Source organism: Pantherophis guttatus, chromosome 7, assembly GCF_059756535.1.
Source record: "Pantherophis guttatus breed Tessera chromosome 7, ASM5975653v1, whole genome shotgun sequence".
Taxonomy (NCBI): Eukaryota; Metazoa; Chordata; class Lepidosauria; order Squamata; family Colubridae; genus Pantherophis; species Pantherophis guttatus.
The window spans coordinates 48,887,961-48,898,051 of NC_142069.1; the positions used below are offsets into that span (position 1 = coordinate 48,887,961).

The 10,091-nt window shown below is 37.7% G+C and overlaps 1 protein-coding gene across 2 annotated transcripts in view; it reads right to left on the bottom strand.

The window, feature by feature from the left end:
- The window catches only part of HMGA2 (high mobility group AT-hook 2), a 176,686-nt gene extending 167,066 nt beyond the window's left edge, over positions 1–9,620 (bottom strand). Inside the window, exons 1-2 of one of the 2 annotated variants that reach the window (XM_034403616.3) lie at positions 8,606–9,620; positions 6,041–6,127 (exon numbers count right to left, since the gene is read on the bottom strand). In XM_034403616.3, coding sequence (XP_034259507.1) covers positions 6,041–6,127; positions 8,606–8,725 — 207 coding nt within the window. In that variant the 5' untranslated portion in view covers positions 8,726–9,620. Of the gene's footprint in view, positions 1–6,040; positions 6,128–6,987; positions 8,551–8,605 lie in introns of those variants that run through there. The other variant, XM_087873178.1, reaches the window with a different exon arrangement.
- Between the last annotated feature and the right edge of the window lie 471 nt (positions 9,621–10,091).

A 10,091-nucleotide genomic window follows, 5' to 3' on the forward strand; every position in this document is an offset into this window, starting at 1 on the left:
TTTTGCCCCATTTTACAACCTTTCTTGCAACAGTTGTTAAGTGAATTATTGCAGTTAATAAGTTAGTAACACACTTGTTAAGTGAATTGACTTTGATTGTCAGAAGATCACAAAAGGTGATCATGTGATCCCGGGACACTGCAATCATCATAAATATGAGTCAGCTGCCAAGAAAAATTGTCATAAATCACTTTTTTCAGTGCACTTTTTTCAATTATGAATGGTCATTGAATGAACTGTTGTAAGTCGAGGATTATCTGTATCAAAAATTCCTTTTCATTGCAAATGTATTACAGCTAGACTATCAACACTTCTTCAGACATATTCAATGTTTCTCTCAAATTTAGAAACATAGCTTCATTAATCATTTTTCAGATACTAAGGTTTATGCCTTCTTCAGAGGTTTAGTCATATAGTAATTATGATTTATAGTATACCTGCATAATCAATTCACTGTATTTTCTGTTCTTTTAACATCCTGTTAAAGTGAGTTACATCCTTAAATATGGGTGAACTAGTGAAGCCTGACTTCACTCAATATGTAAAATAGTTTCCCATTAACAGCAGAAAGACAAGAGGAAAAAATTCTTAATTAGATATACTGTTTACCTATGTTTTTCTTTTGGAAGCAACCAAGTTGCGATTGATGTTCTTTTAAACCGTTGATAATTTTCCTACAAAGATTTAGTCTAAATCAGGGATGTCAAACTCGCGTCGTCATGGCATCATCATGTGACGTATAGGGACTTTTTTCCTATTTGCTAAACCGGATGGGGTAGAGCCAGCAGGTGACACATCTGGCCCGCGTTTGAGTTTGAGACCCCCCAGTCTAAATAATAGTTGAGGTAATCACCTGAGGAAAATGACTGCCATCATTTAAACATGTTCAGGTGGACAAAATACTAAAAATGCCATGATTCCAGAGTCTGCCATCATCATCTAACAGTAACCTATACTATAACATTTAGAAATGTATTTACCATTTACCACCAGGTTTGCCTTTTTGAATCCTCCATTACTCTCTAGTCAGTACGATGACCACATGAAAATATTTTGCATGAGTCAGTTCCACTGACATCCAGCTTCAAGCTTCAGAATCATGATAAGAAGTATACTGTATTCTGTTTATTAAAAAAAAACTGCCTCTTACTCCTAAGCCTATACCTAAGTTACTAAGAAAAGAGTAGCACAATAGCACTACCAAAAGATTACCAATCACAGTCAAACTGGAACGGAGCAAATGCTGCCTGCATGGTGTCATACAAATCAGCACATGCTAAAGAAATCAAATCACTGCTTTAGCAGACATGGGTTGCTTTGCTTTATAAGATTACATTTCTGATTGTTTTTAATAACTATCATCAGTATATGAAGATGGTTATGCCAATGTAATCTTATTTTTTGTTTTACTATGTGCCAAACTCTACAGCCCCACCATTTTCTATTTACCAATATGGTCATAGCTATAGTATGATGTCATTTTTAAGGGCATACTCAAGATTAAGTATTGTTTAGTAAGTAACAGAGGAGAAATTAGTATCTGCATAGCACCTCAAGAATTATCCTGCCATAAGCCATAAATTACAGGCACTTTGGAAGTAAAGGAAACTTGCTAACAAAAGCAGCTCTAGAAGTGTATTATTATTGGGAGTGGAGGGAGAAATCACTGTTCTAAATTTAAAAAAAAAAGCTGGAGTAGCTAAAACCCTGAATCTTTCTTCACACTATGTTTGCAAATTTGACCACAAAGGAGGAGATTGGTTTCTTTTTCTGGCCCAAGTATAAATAAATGACAGTCTACATACAGATGTGATCTATGCTTGCAAATTAGGCTTCTTCCTCAGTGTCTGGATGATACTGTCTGAAGAATGGAAAAGACAACGCTGGTGATATTCACACTGTTTTAATTGACTGGTGAATAAAAGACATATACACATTTCAGAGACATATGTCAATTGTCTCATTTTTTTCTCAAAACAGATTTTGTTTTTATAGTTAATAAGCAACTTATTTTCTAACAAGATACAATTTAAGCTGGATTTATATTTTTAAAAATAGGATGAATTTGATTTGTCATTTCATCTAACATGTACTTAAGTCCCATTAATATCATGTGAACTCACTTCCAAAAAACAATTTGTAACACAATAGCCCAAATGTTTTGTAAAAACATTTTGTAAAACATTCATTCTAAAAGGAAAAAAATCAACTGTATTTTATCAAGTATAAACAAAGAATATGGACTGTAAATCTAAAAATCTAGACTATGACCCATGTTTTTAAAGTTTGTTTTAAAAGCTATTAAACAATTTTCCTCAAGTATTTAAAAAATCCATTTTAAAACAGCAACATAAGAATTTGTTCAGTGACAGAAACATCTGAATTAGAACAGAGCTATCCTGCTTTCTATCTTTCTTGTTTTACCTCTTATTTGATTCCTTCGTGAACTTAAAACTTTAAAAGAGCTAATACTGCTGCTGTTATTTTAGAAAGTTCTGTTAATTATACATTCATTTAGTTGTGGGTTTTATATTACTGTTTTTATGGGCTATTCCCTGGAATTTGAGCAGCAGACATGAAACAAGCTACTCATTAGATCCTGCAGCATTTTTATGTATTGTCAAGTTTCACACTACTAATTTCCTAACAAGCTCAATTTGTTTTAAATGCCTCCCAGGCTCGATTTCCAAGTCTACCAGAAGCTGTGTAAGCTTTTTAAAATGCAGCAATATACATCATTGAGCATTCCAGGACATTCCCAATAGATTTTAATGGAATTTTGTCTAAAATATAACAAAGATCCACAACATTCACACATATATATCATATAGACACGGAGAGAGAAATTTTTAATTATGAAGTGTAAGAGTTCACAAGAGAAAATCTTATCAATTAATCACGAGCTTCTTTATTTGCCTGTCTGAATTCTAAAAGTATACATTTATCTTATAATACATTTCAATTACTTTACTTTGAGAAAGAAGCCATCTATTATTTATCATAAATTTTAACAACATTTCATTATATACAGAATCCACTTTTATAGTAAAATAATTTTAGCAGTAATTATCTATACCTTAGAAATGATTCTTCAAAAATAGGCAAGTAGTCCTTTTATTAAGTAGATATTTAACCCACATACAGAAAAACTTAACCAATAGTCACTTCTATACATTCAATAATTACTGCAGGATATATTTTGGAAGATATATTTTGGAATATTTTTGAAAATCTAGATATTATGGGCAGAATCCACTTAAAACTTCTTGCACACAATCTTTTTCAATCATTGTAAGTTGAAAATAAAGCTGCCACTTCTGTGACAACCATTATACAACTCCTGTGTTTCACAGAGCCACAGCATCTAGTAGATGGTATATTTTTAATATAAAACTGATAACATCTGGAAAGTAAAATTATTCTATTCTTAAAACAATCAATACTTTTAAGAATATTATCTTTGAATTATGAACAAAAGTATAGCCATTCCTTTGTGAACATTTCTAAATAAACCCCAAATTCTTTTTAAATCAGTTTAATATTATAAAATAATCATAGAAATATGTTAATTAACATTTATGTATATGCACAATCCTAAACCTATTTGTTCTGCAAACTGAATTTAATAGAACCAATAGTTAGGATCACCCCAAGAGTTGATTTAATTATCTAAATTTATAAATCTCAAATATTGCTTGCTATAAATATGATAACTGCTTATTACAAAGACTAGAAGTGTAAGTTTTGTGAATAACAGATTCACTAATTGGGTTCACTTATCATGTTAAGTTATTATTTAAATTACTGAGGTTTGTTGAATAAACTATTATATACGAGTGTTAAAAATATCACTAAGCCATCAGTGATTTACAAAATCAGAGAATGATTTCACACATCACACTGAACCAAAATCAAACACACTAGAGGTAGTTTTGACTTACAACCAGATACTTACTGATTGTTTAAGTTATGGCAGACCTTCCCAGGGATACTTACAACCTGATTTCAAAGTTCTGATGGCCAGCTCCCCCCATCTCCAGCAGTCATGTGACATTTTGGGTGCCTAATGACCAACCTACATTTATGGCTATTTGTAGCATCCTGAGATCATATGACCACATTTTATAGCAGTTTTGCCCAAAACTGACATTTACTTCCAGTTTTTCTCAAACCTGGCCCATAGCAAACCACTGATTCATTTACTTAAAAACCATCGAGTGGGTGTCCCAAATTACAACCATCACAATGTACAAACATAATGGGCAGGCTTCTTTACAGTAATAAGTCGAGGACATTATGGCTCAGCAAGATTTGCATACTTATATAGTTCACTTTTCTGTTTCCACAGTGGCCAGCTATGGGCCTAAGGAAAGCCTATAGCAGAATGTGAAAACCCTCCAGAAATTGTTATGAGATCTCTGGGAAATCTCGGGGGGGGGGGTTACAGTTGTACAGATTTACCAAAAAAAAATTGAGTAATTTACACCATGGATAGCTGTGTCCTTTTGTAAGTTCAGTCTTTTCCCACCTGGTGCCCTCCATAGGTGTGGAATATCTGTTCCCAGCCTGCAAAACAATGGTCATGAAATTCTGGGAAGAAATAAAGAAGGCTGATTTAATTTTTCATTAAAGCTATTCCCATTAGTAGTCGCTGCTACATCTTGTTAGAGGAAACGTCACCGCTAATCATTCCTTGTCTTATATTGCCTTCTATCCATTTTATTGGATGACTGCAAGATTATGACTTTTAGCAGTATGAAACCTATTCATTTCCTTGATACCATATTTAATTTTATTAGCATATCACCTTACCTGCACTCTCTTTTGGGGGGGAGAAATTAAAGTTACAGATGATGTTTGTTGTGTTCATCTGCACTCTTTCTACAATATTCTTTTACTGGCACATAGATGTGCCAGTAAAATATAGTTAGTATTTTACATTCCATTTGCAAAAATGGGGAGGAAAAGGGGATGGGGCAAAGGCAAAACAATAAAGTAAAGTTTCCTGTACTGAAATTCAAAGGAGCCAAATTAAGCAAAGACATTGTCAATCCTTAAATTTTAAAAAAAGTATTTATCATAGGTTGTTATGATAAATCATAATATCACATTAACAATATCAAAACTGATGTGCATATATATAAAAAAGTGCTAGAACAAGTTTTAACTAGAAGAATACCACAAGTGTATAACACTAACAGTATTTGTGTTTTTGTTTCTGATGTATTTGTAAATGAAAACCGCTGATGATAGCAACTGGTCTACCAAACATGGTTCATGAAGTTTCAAAATTACTTAAAACCGTCAACCGTATTCTTATAAAGAAACTGTAAATAGCAAATCACTATGCTATGCATATGTCCATCATTTTTTATTTAAAAAAACAGTTTTTTTTCTTGTGATATTATGTCTTCGAATCTGTTAAATAAAAAATGGTCTGAAGACAAAGTGGATTACTTCAACGAACTTGTCAATTCATGCTTCCTTCCCTTGACAATATTCCAGAATGTAGCAATTGTTCAAAATGTGGTGTTTCCCCCTCTCCCCAAAATATACTTCCTAAGTCAAGCAAGAAATATAGAGGACAGCCTGGTACTCAACCCTGATGTCCGATGATGATGATGATGATCATAATGATTATATAAACATATATCCTGATACCCATCAATATATTATCGAGCTTATGCTTAGCTACATAGTTAACAAAACATTAGAGTAATAATTTGCCTAAGTATATTAAACATTTTCAGAATATGAACATTTAATGTTAGATACTAACAATAGTAGAATTTATTTAACAGTAGTAAACACAGAATTCATATATAGTGAAATCCTGAATTTGGAAATTAAACATATGTAGAAGCTATGGGGGGAGATTGCTTCTCATATGTCCAAGATCCTCCTCCAACATTCCTGCCTGAAATATTATTAAAATGGCCCAAACCCCACACAGTTCAAAGGTTAAATGTGAAACTGTTTAGACAATAGCTAAAAAATAGGAGGTAATGAAAGCAAATCTTTTGTTCCGGACTACTCTCACCTTCTGAGCTGCTTTAGAGGGACTCTTGTTTTTGCTTCCTTTAGGCCTTCCTCTTGGTCTTTTGGGAGATGGCTCTCCTGTAGGTTCCTAAAAACAGAAAACACATTGTTGTCCCCAAAAACTCAACAGAAATCTAAATACAAACAACAGAACTTAAAATACACACCACACTTGTTTTATGTCAACAAGTGACTCAACTTTAATAGTGAAAGAAAACGTTAAGCAGGAAAATAACAGTATATGTTTATCTGCATTATTTAAAATGTTTCTCCATAGCAGCTTGAACTCCAGAGAAAAACAATGAAAAAGTATGTCAGATATTATAGCAGATATTATACATTTTCCCAACCAAATACACCTAATAAGATTATGTTTTGTCATTCTAATCGGTGGAGGCTCTTCCCATTCACCTGATAATTGTTTATTAAATATACATTTGTAATCACTTGAGACTGGGATTCCAACCTTAAAGAAGCTTTAAGGCATATTTTTTTCTCGTTATGAAAGTTACCAAAGTGAGCTTTGCTTTGTTCTGTAGTTTACAATCCACTTTGTCTAGCTTAATGGAATCTATATATTATACAGTATGTGGGGGCTCTGCATGTTCTGGCCTGATGAGAAAACAATTTAAAGTTTATAGCGTGACTGAGATTCAGAGTATATAAAACCAGTTTTTGTTCAGATATTTCCCCCCAATGGTTTCTGTTTGATCATAAACAGAAGACTGCTTAAATGTGTAGGATTCCAGTTTTCAGAATTCAAATGTTTATTCAATGAATCATATGGACTAAAAGAAAAAAAACCATCCACTTTCAAATATTGAACATTTTATTTGGATTACAGGATGAAGTTCAACTAATTAAGTGCAGTTGTGAATGGATCTTAAAACTCTGCTGCATTCTTTAGGTTGCAAAAGAAATTAAGTCCCTAATCCTATATACGCTTACCTGGGACTAAAACCCAGCATTCAGTGAGGCTTACTTCTGGGTTGGCATGCACAGAATTTCACTGCACTATAACTGACATAATTTCAAAATAAAAAATAAAAAATCAAGACAGATAGTTATAATGTCCAGCACTGACTGGAAGAGAAGCGAATTTTTTTTCCCGAGTACAGTGTATTTCATAAAATATTCCATTTTCAAACAAGAATCTTCCAATACCACACACTTCTTTCAAAAATAAACTGATACAGAGGATGATGGAAAATTTTGCTACAACTGGGGGAAGGGAACACTGTAATCAGGATAGTTTAACAAAGGTAACACAAGGAGTGTGCGTGTGTGTATGTTTATACTGTCCTTTCCCAAATATATTTATTGCTTTATTGTTGGGGATGTGAAGAGAAAAGTAGGGTAAGTATGAAGTCCTAGCTAATGATCATCCAACAGCGCCGCAAATTTAAGGGAACCCCCTACTTCGAGGTATTTCACATTTCAGGTTTCAGATCAGGAAGTGGTTTGATGCTAATGAATGGGGAAAAAAATATGCCGCGGAAGTCAGCTTTAAATGCACTTAGTAGGCAACTCGTATTGCTGATAGCTGCCTCGGAGGAAATGGAAACCAACACAAACAACAACAGAAAAAGTTCTCCATGCGGCTAGGCAGCGCTACAACGGCAACCTTAATTGGTTGCATCCGCAGAGAATCTCTCTCTCTCCACGAGTTGAAGAGAGTAGGACGACCCGGGTATCCCCGTAGCCTGTTTACTTTGCCAAATGTACCACATAGTAATTATGGATTTCACTTCGTGGAAATAAAAAGGGAATGCCCAGGACTCAAATGTCCCACTAGCACTCACACACACTAGCACTAACCCCCGAAGACCCTTTCCCCACACAGAGCAATCAGTTTCCTGGAGGGGAGGCGGGAGCGGGACCAGACTAAACCTCGAGGAAGTCAAACAATTCTACAAAATGCAAATCCTACAAAACACGCAGCCAACAATGGCTCCCCCTTTGAACCACACAATTGGGGAGTCTGACCCCCTCCCTCCCGGCCACGATGGGAGGGGGTGAAGTCGAATGGGACCAGAGGTGGCAGCAGCCACTGCGAGACGAGCTAGAAGACACATGGCACAAAGATTGAGACGTAGCGAAGACAGCCCTGACTCCCATTCTTCCTTTCAGTCCGCTCACAGGCTCAGATTTAAACTTTGCTCGAAACTATCCCGCGAGCGCTGGTTGGTGGGACCGGAGCCGAGTAAAACCACACAATAAAGGCAAAGATAAGTTTTTGCCAATTCAAAAGAAACAAACGCGCGCGCTCGCTCGCACATTTCTCCCTCTTTCATACACGCGCGCGCGCTCGCTCACTCACTCACTCACTCTCTCTCTCTCTCACACACACACACACAAACACATTCCACTCCTTCCCCTTGCCAGTGGGATTTGCAGCTCCGAGCGCCGTTTCGTTACAGTTGCTAGCGAGCAAAGAAACCCGTGTGGCCTCCACAAAACTTTTACATCTACAAACCCACACCACCAATGCCGAGGAGTTTGCAAGGCACGTGTGCGCCCGATTCTCACATCTCTCCGCTGTAGGTTAGCTAGAGGAAGTACTGACTTGTGGCTGTTTCCTGGGTCTCCCTCGTCCCCGCTTCGGCGGTTCGGCGGTGGCAGGTTGTTCTTTGGCAGCCGCAGAAGAAGTCGAAGGCTGCCCGGCTCCGTCACCTCGTGCGCTCATCGTGACTCCTCGCTGCCTTTCAGCCTCTCCGCGGGCTCTCAGTTCGCTCCCGCTGGCGCTCTGCGAGGCACCTTGGAAAAACGGGAAGATTCAAAGGCGACCCCGTCCACTCGCAACCCCACGGCAGCACCGGCAGCACCGCTACCCCTACCACCACCACGCCGGACGTCCTGGCGTTGCCAAAAGGAGAGGAGAAAGGGAGGAGGAGGCGAAGCAGAGGAGGAGGGAGATGATGGTGGCGGCGGCGGCAGTAGCGGGGCCAGTGAGGCTGGTGCTGGCGGTGGCGGCTGCAGAAAGAGGCGGAGGGGGAAATCTCCCCTCTTTACAATTTAGCGGCGGGATGGAAATGCAGGAAGACCGAGCCGCTGACTTTTTTTGTTTGGAGCAAAAGTGGAGGGAGTGGAAAGAGATAGAAGCGCTTGAAATGCTAGGAGAGAGCAGGAACGGTGGGTGGGTGAGTGGGTGGGCGGGCCGGCGGGAACGCTCCTCTTACGAGCGCAAAGCAAGTGGGGGCTCCGCAGACTTCGGTGCGTTCAGCAGCAACCCGAGTTAGAGAAGCTACTCGGGAAAGTGTATAACCCAGCGCGCCTTTCGGCTGGGCTGAAACCGGATCGTGCACGTTGGGAGTGAAAGAGATCACACGGACACAAGAGAGAGAAAGAGGGAGAAAGAGAAAACCTCCGAGGCGTTCGTGTGTTTGCCACCGTAAGGCTATGCCGAGAGAAAACGGCCGGCAAAGGGATGGAAACACTAGGAAACGCCTGCCCTCGATAAGTAACCTGCGTTAAAAAAAGAAAGAAACTTTTGCCATGGGTGGGAAAGAAACAGGAGGCAACAAGAGGGGAGGGGGAGGCCACCATGAGGACAAGAGGAGGGGGAGACAAAAAGGGAAAAAACAAATGAGGACCTAGACCAAATGCTGTAAACCATTAAAAACAGCAATCCCACCTCAAAGAATGTGCCCTTCCAAGATGATACTTGTCCAAAATTGATGCTGTCCAACTTTCAAGTATAAAATGGCTGAACTGGTTGAACCGAGCCAAATAAATCAGGTTTCCTCATGCAGATGGGTTTTCCCTCCAAATTGCTGCCAGGATCATTTTTCTTGTGAGAAATACTCAACTTTACTAAAACAAAGTTCAGTATATATTTCCAGAAAAATAATTTGAATGTGAAATAATTAACACATAAAAATGTCACTTGAATACATGCAACCATCTCGTCTTTGCCCTTTGTTAAATCCTTTAATCCACTTTTTCTCTACTGATGCCATTAAGTTATATTTATCTAGTACTGATTTTTTTTTCAATAAAATCATCAAAACCAAACAGCTAAAATGGTTGAATGAGTTTAGTTCCAATCTGCA